This window comes from Lygodium microphyllum, chromosome 15 (genome assembly GCF_053477565.2).
Source record: "Lygodium microphyllum isolate KBCC chromosome 15, Lygodium_microphyllum_v1.1.10, whole genome shotgun sequence".
Taxonomy (NCBI): Eukaryota; Viridiplantae; Streptophyta; class Polypodiopsida; order Schizaeales; family Lygodiaceae; genus Lygodium; species Lygodium microphyllum.
This window is the reverse complement of record NC_141149.1, coordinates 59948526-59962147: the sequence shown is the minus strand read 5'-3', so window position 1 is coordinate 59962147 and position 13622 is coordinate 59948526. Positions and strand designations below refer to the sequence as shown.

Genomic DNA, 13622 nt, shown 5'->3' with positions numbered 1-13622 from the left:
CCAACTATCTTGGCCTTTCAAAGGAGGGGAAGGAGTGGATGAAGTACAAAGAAATGGATGATCACATTGGTACAAACTATTTTGTATGGATAAAAGAGCACACTGACACTACGTATGCTATTACTAAAGATATCATGCGCAATTCTTGGAGTCCTCCCAGAGATAATATGCTTGAAATACCTCATCAATCACTAGCTATTCATCAGTAACCTTCCCAAATATCATGTCACAAGTACCTTATCAAGCTCTATCTTACTATGGTATCTAATGACACTGGGATCATATTTCCATCTACAAACATGCTCTCATAGTTATTTTACTCCACAACTATCAAGCTCTGATTGAAATACAAAATCTATCTACATGATAAGCCCAAAGTCTATTGATTGATATTCATAATCTTCTCCAATTACCAACATAGGTCACTTCTTCTACTTGGATTTTAATCTTAAACAAGTTGTACTTCTTTTTATCTGATTCTTGAAGGATTTTTCTTTTAGGGGGGATTTGTAATCAGTTCCTATAGCCTATGGGTTGAGCTTAAGAGCCATACTTCATCTTTGGGTCCTTGGTCATATATATTGCGCCTCTAAGCTATGTTGATTTTGATTAGCCTCTAAGCCATGCACATACTCTCTACATCATGTCCTTGGTCACATGCATAGTGCCTCTAAGCCATGTTAGCTTTTGTTCAGCCTTTGAACTATGCACACACACCCTTGAACCATGCTCCGCTACATGTGCTTGAGTTTGATAATAGACCATGTTGTGTTTGGTTAGAAATACATCTCTACTTTATATAATCTCCAGTTAGAATCTATCATATGGGATTAGACACTACCTTTATTGGAGTTAAGACATTTCAATTAATGTTTTTTTCCTTATTTTTGTGCCACAGGTTCAATCACTTACGACTTACACGGAGGTTTGTTGAATATTTTATTATCCCATATATGTTAAGAGATATTTTGTGTGTAAGACAGTGTGTTTAGGTGTGAATACCTATTATACCACTTCTCATTGAATAGCATATTGAGGCTCTATTATGTGTACTTTAATCTCAGTTATCATCATTAATTTATTCTTTCAATTTACCTCATCAATTATCCGAGGAAAGTAGAAAGCAATTGTGCATTGATTCTTCCTCAAGAAGAAGGTAGCTAGCAAAATGAACAATGCTCTTCACGTGTCTATTGCTATTGCTAATTAAAAAATGAAGAGAACAAGGAATGCAATTTGTTGTTTGCCACTTTTACCGCTAACAATGATGATGTGCAAAAACATCTCTCTCATTTTGTGCATGTAAAGGCAACAACAACTTAGAAAAATCCTACTACATTATGATGTCTTCTTTCATGTGGCCCTTGCAAATATAGCGTCTTTTTGCCTCTCCCTAGTAATGCTAACTGTAGTAGCTTCTCTCAAGTTGGAAATAGTAGTACTACATGCATGGTGGATATACTTGGGGAGGGGGCAACACACACACACACACACACACACACACACACACACACACACACACACACACACACACACACACACACACACACACACACACACACACACACACACACACACACACACACACACACACACACACACACACACACACACACACACACACACACACACACACACACACACACACACACACACACACACACACACACACACACACACACACACACACACACACACACACACACACACACACACACACACACACACACACACACACACACACACACACACACACACACACACACACACACACACACACACACACACACAGATGCTAGCATGCAATTTATGATTATTTTAACCACTAATATTTCAAAGCTACATAGTCCCCACCCATCCCCATAGGATTTGAGCATCACCAAAGCCTCCATGAAAATGATTGAAGTTTTTTTATGTAATGTGGTAGTTGTCTTAAATAAATAGATGATCTCATTAATTTCACATCTAGACTTTAATAACTATGGCACTACTTGCTTAGGCTAGCTTTAGACTAGAGTGTTTTGATAGTTATGTAAGAACCCTTGTCCACTAATGTCAAACTTGTAATATCTAATATACTTTCACACAAGTTCAGGTAGCCAATGGGGATATATATGGCTTATCATATGCTATATGAGTGGTGCAAGTCCTATTCTTACCTTTTCAGAAAAAGAGTGATGATCTTATTGGTTGATACAATAGATACCCTTTTTGAGCGATGGGTCAAGGTTGCCCTTAGGTAGGATTCCCAAGTGGGACAAATAAGGAAAGTAGCCAAAGGATGGATATCCTTTTAGTATGACGGGTCAAGGTTGCCCATAGGTTGGATTCACACTCGAATGGAACAAGGAACGTACCAAGGGTGTCTAATTGATGTGTTAAGCGCAAAAGGAGGTTTTAAAAGTGTTTGGGGGAGATAGTACTTGATTGTAGTGACCCCCTCACTCAAACTACATATGCAAGCACATTTTGTAGATCCTAAGTCTTGACAACTCCTTCATTATCTAGCTTACTTCTTGCACGTTTAGTATGCTTTTGTTGGTAAGTGTAACGTTTTATATTTTTAATAATTGTTTGCTTGTTGTGTGTGAAACTAACTGCCTTTTTTCCTTGGAAAGAGGCCACCCATTAGTCTTAGGGTAAATTTGATATCTCAATTGTGATTGACCTTGGATATAAATAGATTGTCCACACCGTATGATCCTTAGGACTATTGTGAAGCTCAAATGTTAGCTTTTAGGGATTTTAGCATAAATTACACATATTTTCAATTTTTGTAACTCAAAAATTTTGAGAGGTTTTTGTATACATAAATTATGAATTAACTATGATTTTTCTAAAGTTCAATCCTTGAAACCTTAAAAAAAAAAGGAAGCTTGAACATTGTATTAAAAGTAGAAGTATATATACAATTGTGTTAAAGAGGGGTTATGTGGAAGGCTTTAGTATGGGAAGCAACCTAGAACTTTGTGCGGGCTTGGACAAAAGCCAGTTGTTCTTTACAAAATGGGTGAGAATGACTTCTCAAAGGAGTTTTTGGGCCTAAGTTTCCATTGGCCAAGAGCGGTTTTGAGTTGCCACACAACTGTTGATGTTCATCCATGATTCAATGACCCTTGCCAGTTCGCTCTCTGCTTGATTCCAAGGAGAATGGTTTCTCTATCAAAGTCCATTCCATATTTGCTTTTAGCTCCAAGGTTCAGCTAGTTGTGGAGTTGTCAAAGCTTCACATCATCCAATTCAGCCTACAACACATCTAGTTTAAACCCAATGAAAGGATCAACATATTTGTTTTCAAAAATTAATTTATTCACGCACATCTTTACTATTTGTTAACGAGACATCTTTACTATTTGTTAACGAGAGGTGGGGGGCGGGTGCCACGTGGCAGCCCCCACCTCCCCCACAAGAAAAAAAAGAATGCGGGGGCGGGTGCCATGCGTCCAGCACCCGCCCCCGTCCGCAAAATCGCGCCCGCCCCGAGTCTAGGCGCGGAGCGCCTAGTGGGAGACATTCGATAGAGCTTCTCAGCCAACTCAATACTGCAGGAGGGACACCTAAACCTTCTTCTTTTATTGTGAATTTATTATATTTTTAATGTTTTCTTTTTGGGTGCAATTCATGCGACATTAAACCTCTCTTTTTCGTGAACAAAGAGCCAGCCTCAGTGCATAGCCGACTACTGCACAGCTGAATCAATGGCGCTTCTTTCATCGTCATCGCCATCGTCAGGCGGCGCCAGAATAGCATACTTAGACGCACAATGCCTCAGGCAGTCACTGCAGGCATCCTCCCAGCTATGGCTCCCGCTTGCGAGGTCGAAGCACCGGGGAACCTCCTGTACACGGTCCAGGTATTACCTCCTCACCAGGGCCTGCAACCTTCCATCCTCAACGACAACCACAACATCGACAGCAAAAACCCTAGAGATAGAGCTGAAACACTCTTTCGCCACAGGCCAGAGGTTCCCCCTCAGTGATGTCATCGAGGCTCAGCAGTTCGACAGAGACCTCCTGGAGGCCATCTTTAATGTGGCCAGGCAAATGGAGGATGTTGAGAAGGACCCCGGCCGCGCCGATGTCCTCAAAGGATACCTGATGGCCACCCTCTTCTACGAGCCTTCTACTCGTACCAGGCTCTCCTTCGAGTCCGCCATGAAAAGGCTCGGGGGTGAAGTCCTCACAACCGAAAACGCCCGCGAGTTTTCTTCTGCTGCAAAAGGAGAAACCTTGGAAGGTTTGCACTGCTCTGTTTTGTTTCCTTAGTTTCCAAGCGATCCACTGCCAGCACACATAGGCATAACCGTGAATGCTTAGTTTAATCGTCTTTAAGATTTACTGGATTGCAATTGAAGGTAAGCTTATGAGAAGCACTTGGCTGAAAATTTTGGTTTCGAGTCACTTGAGATTCACATGCTGTTCCAGATGACTACTTTCTACTTAGTTTCCCTTGACTAGTTTCTCTGAAAGTGTTTGTAGAGGACTGACTGCAAAGTCAAAAGGGTAAAGAAAGAAACAAAGAAAAAAAGCAAGAAAGATGAAAGTTTTATTAACATGCTGTGGAGGCCTAAACTGCCTAAAGGACAAGATAAAGAAAGAAAGAAAGACAGTTTTATTAACATCGTGTGGAGCCAAAACTGACCTAAAGGCCAAGATCTAATACATTAAAGTTTTTACATTCCACTTGGGTGCCAAAAGGAATTAAACTGGAAATAAGGAATAACAGTGAATACTATAATGATCCTTATAGGACGATAATATAATATTAAGCTGGGTGGGTGTGAGCTCATTTTGCCATCAATATCTTGGTTCCATATATTGTTGTGTATCGTAAGACCACATGCTTTCCTTTGACCATGATTTAAGGATGTCTAATGTCAATGAAGGAAATGGCCCTATACGCCTTCCTTTGTACGATTTCATGCTTTGGAAGAAAAAAGTCTTTCTGTATCTCTTCATCCTGAGGGACCTCAACCTTAGCCTGGTCTTCAGCTAGAGGTTCCCTACTCCGATTTCTTTAGTGATTTATTCTTGCTCTTGTTTTTTTTCAATCCGTATCATGAATTGTTTTACTGGGATTCCTTTTTGCGGTTTAGATTGCTAGATGTGATGGATGATCTCATCTTTAGTCTTTTACTGCAAGCTGATTTGTTCTTCCAGTTTCTAAACCTTCTTGTTTATTTTCACTAGCTCTTCTTTTTAAGGTTTTGTTTTCTTGTTTTAGTTGTTGGACCATATCCATTAGGTATTGCTCCCAAGGGGAAGGCTTAGTGGCGGGTTTTGATGGGAGTGAGGCTAGCACTTTGGAGAAGCTTAGTATGGCTGTGACCTTTGCATGTAGATGGAATTAGAATTGAGGAACTGTTGCTCCTATGCTGTCCTGGCCATCTGAGGGACAGCCCTTTGCCCCTGAATGATAGGTGCTACCCTTGTCTAAGGTGCGGGATTGGCAAAAATCCTTATTTGGAAGCCCCCAAATTGTCTATATATAGATAGCTCGCTCTCCCATTTAGTCCAATCTCGTTTTTGCAGGTTTCAAGTAGTAGAATTTTGCTGTCCACACCCCATTCATGGGGGACACGTGAGTTGAAGCTGCCCCACACTGTCTACATCCTTTTGGTGTCTATTTCCAGTCTCCACCTTGCTGTTTGCACCCTGAATTGCCCTCACCAATTGATCTAACCCCTCACATTGCTGTGTTTGCACCTAGCGACCAGCCCCCAAGTTGTATTTTGCTATTTAGTGGTTTCGCGGCCACCTGGTGACCACCTAATTGTTGCGCTAGGGCTCTCTAGCTTCCACCTTGCACTCAACATCACTCATGGTGTTGCATTTTGACCTTATAGCTGCATTGTCACCCACCCACCTCTAGACATTGTGTTTGGTGGTTTTCTCTCTCCTTAGGCTTTTTGAGACTGTTTCTGTATCCACATTGTTGTGTTTATTATTGCTAGACGTCTCTTTGGAGGCTGCCTTGCTACGTCTTGGGATTGGTTGGAGTACGACACACTCTCCAGCTCATTACCTCTACCTTACTTCTGGAGACACGAGAGTTCAGGGCTTAATATTCATTTACTGCATAGTGTGTTTGCTGCATGGGCATTGCATTATTGAGATCCATTCATTTTAGACTCTTCATTGCGTTCGTTGTCTTTGAGCTATCCTAACCCTATTTGTGTTTTGTACAGTTTGTGCTTTCTTGTACGATTGTATTTGTGTTATTGTATCAAGGTATTTCTTTATAGAGCGTCCTTGTATTCATAAAGACATCTCATGCTTAAGCAACATTGAGGACATATGTGTAAAACTCATTGGCGTTGATGACGTCTGGGTCCTCAAAGCATTGGCTACTCCATCAAATCTTGGAGGGAGCTTGTAGAGCATGGTCCCCGCAAGATGTGCCTTAGGAAGGATGGATTGCACATGACGAAGGTGATCTTGGACTTGGGTACAACCAAGGTAGGGGATCGATTAAGGATGTGGACGATGGTGGCCATTGATTTGGTTGAGAGACATTGAGGTGTTTGCTAATGCTCCATTATAGTCTGCGCCATCTCGATCACATTGCGGTTCTTTCGCTCCAATAATGCCATATTTTAAAGGGATATTTGTGTGAGCAAACTCTTGGTAAATGCCACAATTTGCATAAAAATGAGTTAGCTCATGGGAGACAAACTCCCCTCCCTTGTTGGAATGTAAGGTCTTGAGTTTCATGCAAACTTGTTCTCCTCAAAGATCAACCAATCCTTAAAAGTGTGAGAATGCTTTTTGACTTCAACTCCTAGAAGTACACCCATGTCATCTTGCTAAAATCATCAACAATTAGCATAGAATATAAACTCCCCTTAAAGGGATTCTTTCCTCATTGGTCCACATAAGTTCGTGAAACAAGCTCCAAGGGCTTCTTAGCCTTTGTGAAGCCTTGTTGGGAATATCATCTCTATGTTGCTTGCCGCAAATGCAAGATATACATGGCGGGTGGCTCACCTCAATCTTTGGTAACTTTGGCAATCCATGCACAATTACCACGAGTTGCCTTTTGAAGTTACTTGTAGTTGAGGTGGCCAAATTGAGCATGCTATAGCTCATTCTGAGTTTGAAAAGAAAGAAGAGAAGAAAACGCAGATGAGACCACATCTTGTAGATTGCATTCTCTCATGTCCTATATAAAAAATGTGTAGGGATATGCCATCAAGAACTCGGAAGGAGTCCTTATCAAATTCAACTCATATCAAGAGCACATATCTTGCTCATTGGAAGTAGATGATACCCTAAACCTGGCACATAGAGAACCTCTGATGTGTAGGCATTGCCTTGCCCATTTGGAATTAGTTGCATATCCACAATCCACTCACGAGATTGTGGGGCCATCATTGTTGCAACAATGGCCGATGGAGGAATATCCTCTATTACCTCCAAATGGAGGAAGGTAGCTGATAAAGCTGCAGCCACTGCCCTTGAGTCCTTTGTAGTATTCTCCTTCTTGGTATCCTTCTTGTCCTTGTTGGGGCAATCTTTATTCAAATGATTTGTCTTGCCCATAGAAACAGGGAACGACCGTTTCGGCGCATAGGAATGGATTAACGCGTTCTGGGAGGTTCGAGCCTAGGAAATGCTAGCGGAATGTTCCAGCCTGTTCCAGTTCGTTCCCTGTCCGTTCCAGGGCTGTTCCCTGTTTGGAACGACCATTCCAGCAATGGAAATTAGAAAAAAAAAAGTTGTTTGTTTGCACATAGGAACGGATTAACGCGTTCTGGGAGGTTCGAGCCCAGGAAACGCTAGCGGAATGTTCCAGCTCGTTCCAATCCGTTCCTTGTCCGTTCTAGGGCCGTTCCCTGTTTGGAACGGTCGTTCCAGCTATGGAAATTAGAAAAAAAAATGTCGTTTGTTTGTTGGCGCCCGTCTAGGATTGCGATTTGCTGCTCGACGACTCCTGCCTGTTGCGCCTGCTTCACCTGCTGCTCCCGCTTGCCTTGCGTATCTCGCTTGGCTCGCCTGTTGCTCCTGCCAGCTCCCGCTTGTCCCGCCTGCCTTACCTGCTACTCCCGCCTGCCTTGCTTGCTTGCTCCCGCTTGCCTCTCCCGCCTGCCTGGCCCGACTCCCGCCCACGATCAGGTGAGGAATCTTGCATCAAGCATCGACTGAAGTGTTTCTCTACTCAGTACTGATTTTTGTTTAGTAGGACCATTATCTCCCCCAAATTCGGGGCATTTTGGATCAGTTGTCGGCAGTTGCCCCAAAATTTGGGGCCTTCTCAAGGATTGGGGCCCAAATTTGGCTGCAATGTCTCCAAATTTGGGGCATTGGAATCCATCATCCCAAGATCTAAAAGAGCCCCTAAAGTTGGGGCATTTTGAATCAGTCATTGCCCCAAATTTGGGAGCTGAAAGTGCACCAAATTTTGGGGCATTTTCAGCAAGGAAATGCAGGCTAGAATGCCCCAAATTTGTGGCATTTTGAATCAATCATTGCCCAAATTTGGGAGTTGACAATACGCCAAATTTTGGGGCATTTTCAGCAAGGGAATGCAGGTTGGAATGCCTCAAATTTGTGGCATTTTCAGTAAAAGGAATGAAGGCTGAAGTAGCACCAAAGTTCGGGCATTTTTAGCAAACGTTTAACACATGCATGTTGAAATTTTGGTGCAAATTTCTGCAATTTCATTGAACTTTACTAATTATTTGTCACTTTTATATAGATGGCAGCATTGACATCTATGGGATCTTCATCATCCTAAGCAGGTACTTTGTCAACAACTGGACAAAGTTGAAGCACTATTTGGTCATGGTGGGATGAGGTAGATGCAGGGGTGCCATTGAGAGGTGGAGGGGCTCGCCCTTGGAAATGCAAACTTTGCACTTATGCTCGCACTAGTGGGGCTGATAAAGTGAGAGCCCATCTTCTACATGAGGAGGGGAAAGAGGTGCGTTTTTGCACTAATGTATCAATTGAGAAAAGGCAGGAGTTACTTGACCGCATAGCCACTTCTATGGGGAATTCACATGCTAGGAGGATGCCAAATATAGTAGTGGATCCAACAACATGGACTCCAAGGCCAGTAGGGCATGGTGCTTCATGTAGAAGACCACCAGGATTAGTGGCTATGCAGCCTTCTCGCGGGCCATTAGTGGCAATGGGAACCAAAGAAAAAAGAGGAAACATATGCAACAGTGGCACGCTTTTTTTACCATGACTATATTGCATTCAAATCAGCCAGGTCACCTTATTTTTTAAATATGGTGACAAAGATTGCAGAGTATGGACCCACATATAAGCCCTCTTCATAAAAAACTATCAGGACTACATTGCTTCAGAAGGAGAAAGCAGCCATAGAGATTGCAACAACAAATATTCGCAATCAATGGGCAAGAAATGGAGTGATATTGATAGTAGATGGATGGAGTGACACATGCCATAGGTCCATACATGGTGTTGTCGCATATTCTCGTGGGGATGTATACTTCATTGGTACTCATGATGCTTCAGAGACTGGAAAGAGTGTAGGTGTATTGGCATCCGAGTGGTGCGAGGCAGTGCAGGTTGGGGCAGAAAATGTAGTGCAGTTTGTGGCAGATGGTGAACTTACAAACAGGGCAGCAAGAAACATTTTAATGGCAATGTATCCACATATCACCTTTAGTCCATGCATGGCGCATTGCTTGAATAACTTGTTGAAGGATATTGGGGACTTGCCATGGATTGTATCTCTTATTGCGAAAGGCAACAAGATTATCACATTTATATGTAATCATCAGTACTTACATACTGAGTTTCGCAAGAGAAGTGACAAAGAACTTCTCAAATACTCGGATACACGATTTGCATATAACTTTCTTATGCTTGGTGGATTGCACTATTGCAAAGGTGCAATTAGGGGGCTATTTGCTAGTGATGAGTATGAAAATTGGACTGGGGCTGCCACTGCTACTGCTGTGTTATGTAATGCATATGTCTCTGATAGAGATTTTTGGGATGATGTGAATTGCACCAACCAAATGGTTGATCCTACAGCGGTGTGTCGGTCGGGAGCTCTTGTCCCGCTGAAGAAGTTCACTCAATAATAACATAACCAAGGAAAAAAAATCCCTATCTTTCCCTTCTATGTTGATAATGTCAAGGATGCCCTGGAGTATCTACCAGCCACATCTGCCTCTACATGCCTATGAGATCTGGACGGTTAGTACAAGTGAAAGATGATCTCGTCATAGTGACAATAAAACAAGTAAACCCGTAGACATGAAAGCTCCTATGCCTATGACAAGGTGTATAATAATGAAATGTAACCTGTTTCTAAAGATGGACTCGGGTGATAGTGTCATGAGTTTGGCCCTCCAGTAACCATCTCATTGGCTGTGGTAAGATCTACTCCATCATGTTGGGTGTGAGGTGTTGGATCTCTGCTGCTGCGGGTGATGATGGCCTGAATCTGTTGTGGTAGGGTTGGCAAGGTTGTCTTCGAAGGGTTCTACTCCATCATGTTGGGTGTGAGGTGTTGGATCTCTGCTGCTGCGGGTGATGATGGCCTGAATCTGTTGTGGTAGGGGTGGCAAGGTTGTCTTCGAAGGGTTCTAGGGTGCCTTGCTATGCCTAGGGCTGTGGCTCTCTCCAAGGCAACTCATGAATCTAGAGTTGAATTAAGGGAAAATATATCTCACATGTGAGATAGGTTGGCAGTGTTTCACTGAAAAGCTGGAAGGCAATCTGGATTGGATCTAAGTTTGGATCTAAGTTAGGCTGTACTTATTACGTGTTTGTTTAATGTCTCAAGTTAATGCCTATTTCTACCTCTTTGCATCTAGACAGTGATGGTTTTTGTAACTGGATGGAGAGCTAACAAGATTAAACACTAACATGTGTGTGAAATTGAAGTTGGCAATAGATACAATAAGGACGGTTGAAGGCTACTCAGACATAATTGTACTGAGGCATTTTGAAAATGGAGCTGCTAAACAAGCTGCAGCTGCAGCTACCATACCTGTGATTAATGCTGGGGATGGCCCTGGACAGCATCCAACTCAGGTGTGCAGTGTTTGTCCTTTTTTTTGAAGTTGCATACTAGCTTTCAACATGTGAGACATGACATTGGTTTCTTACTGTGCATTCATGGATAGGCACTGCTTGATGTTTACACAATTCAGAGAGAGATTGGACGTTTAGATAATATAAAAGTGGGCCTTGTTGGTGACCTTGCTAATGGGAGGACAGTGCGATCATTAGCTTACTTGTTGTCAAAGTATGACAATGTGAAGTTGTATTTTGTGGCACCAGATGTGGTCAAAATGAAGGTAATTTCATTCTTCCCACCGTCTTTTGAAAGAGTTACTTTTTTTTTTGGCTGTCAATTTATGGTATTGGCATATCCACTTGTCTGGAAAAAGAAAAACTGTCAATTTATTCCCAGTCTTTCGAAAGAGTTACTTTTTTTTTGGCTGTCAATTTATGGTATTGGCATATCCACTTGTCTGGAAAAAGAAAATCTGGACCTCAGTTATTTTCTTTTCTGTGTTTCCTTTCAATTTATTTCTAAGTCTTGCAATTAGAAGTTCAGGGATGTCAGAAACGAGTTGTGATCTCAACAAGTTAACTCTGGTATGGAAGAATAGCTGCAGTGGGTAAACTTATTGCTAGAGACCAGTGCTTGAAGGCACTAGAAATGAGCACTGATAATTTTATGAAGCTAATGACACCTGAACCTGCAGTGACATAAGAATTTTACTTAAGCAACCAAATCCTAAGCAGCTTTTTCTGAGTGATAAAATTCATTCTCAAGAATAGAACCAAAAGTTTTGGCCAACATGTGGCCAGTTGTCTACCTATTGTTGTGCTTTGGGGGATCGCCTGCTTTGTGAATGGGTACAATAATGCTGGTTGCCCGACTAGATGGGAATCCCTTGCATAAGGCTTTATTGAACGTGTGTGCTAGAAGGGGGGCAAGTAGGTTCGTTGCATGTGAGAAGTGCTCACATGTCACATGTGAAAAGTGCTCAGCAACTAATCCATCATGATACTGAGCTGTACTATTCTGTAGTCGATCCTAGGTTCTCCTTACCATACTGGTGTGAAAGAAGGATGAATGGGTGGGAGAGTATTGGGGGGTAGGGTAGGGGGGTCTGATTAGAGGTGCATTGTAAGCAGAATATATTTGTGTCAAACCTCTAGTGATGTAATAGGGATCATGTGATGGTGCTACTGGAATCTGCTCCAGGCCTTCTCACAGTATGGGCTCATAAAGAGCTGGTAAAACTCCTCAATCCTTTCGGGGCAAAACCAAAGTAGACGCGGAACGGTCTCATTCCCATGTAAGCATCGATTGCAACAGGACGAAGCAATACCACACCGCTGCTGATTGATAACTGCATAAATCTTTATGTATGTATTGTATTGAAGTGTGTTGCTTTGCCTGTGAATTCATGCATGAATATGAGAACCTTCAGTTGCTGTGTATGCTCATTGTCTACATATTATTGGACTACAGGATGATATCAAAGATTACCTTACATCAAAAAATGTAGAGTGGGAAGAGTCCACAGACTTGATGGAGGTGGCCTCAAACTGTGATATTGTTTATCAGACTCGTATACAGCGTGAAAGATTTGGAGACAGAATTGATCTGTACAGTGAGGCACGAGGAAAGTTCATAGTGGATAAGAAAGTGATGGGTGCTTTGCGGAAACATGCCTTTATATTACATCCTTTACCACGGCTAGATGAGGTATCCTATAACCCTTAAGAACTCTCCTCCTGGTTATTTCCTGACATTTCCTGGTGTGATCAAGTCTACTGTTACTATGACATCTATGAGACCCTAAATTGTGGCCTGTGTGCAGATAACAATAGAAGTTGATGCTGATCCTCGAGCTGCATATTTTCGTCAAGCTAAGAATGGACTATACATACGAATGGCCCTTCTTAAACTTTTACTTGTAGGATGGTAAGCTCTTCGTTATTACACTGCAAAGGGCCACAATAATCGGAACACTTGGTCATGGGCCTTTTTCTCTCTTAGTTCATTCGGTGATAAGAATGGCCAATACTATACCCCCATTGACAGCCTAGGCCCTACTATTAATAAGAGGGATTGTCTCATTCCATATACTTTGGAATAACGTTCGGTTTTCTCATATTGTCCATCTTGTAGTTGAAGCATCTCTGTTTTCTGTGCTGTTGAATCCATCAGAAACTGTTCTCTAGGAATGCATGTTAGGAAACCTAAAATAACATAACTCATTTAACATCTGGGGAAGGCCACAGTGACCTATGAGACCAAAGGGAGTAGATACAGAGAAGAGAATGAAAACAAAGCAGCTAGAGTGACAGGTGCAGTAGTCAATGGACGGAGTCTCAAGATTCAAGTAGAAATGTGAAAAAATTGTATATAGTTTAACAAAAACAAGCAGAGAAGCAATAGTACGAGTAGTCATGCCGAAGGCAAAGGAGAGAGAAGATGAATCATGACATTGAATTGTGTGTGAGAAGCAGATAGCATAGCAGAGAGGTGCATTCATTGGTTTTAGTGCTTGTACGTATAAAAAGATTTTTGAATGGTAAAAAATCTTAAGAGAAACCTTGTAACAAGCAATTATCTCATCGCAATTGTTCTTTAGGAGAGAAGCTCAAACTTAC

At 42.0% G+C, this 13622-nt stretch overlaps 1 protein-coding gene across 1 annotated transcript; it reads left to right on the top strand.

The window, feature by feature from the left end:
* The first annotated feature begins 3625 nt into the window (after positions 1–3625).
* On the top strand, positions 3626–13177 carry PYRB (PYRIMIDINE B). The gene is made up of 5 exons (XM_087694214.1): positions 3626–4236; positions 10879–11018; positions 11111–11284; positions 12475–12711; positions 12827–13177. Exons 1-5 carry the CDS (start codon positions 3699–3701, stop codon positions 12932–12934), a joined length of 1197 nt encoding a protein of 398 aa, XP_087550340.1. The 5' UTR covers positions 3626–3698; the 3' UTR covers positions 12935–13177.
* The last annotated feature ends 445 nt before the right edge of the window (positions 13178–13622 follow it).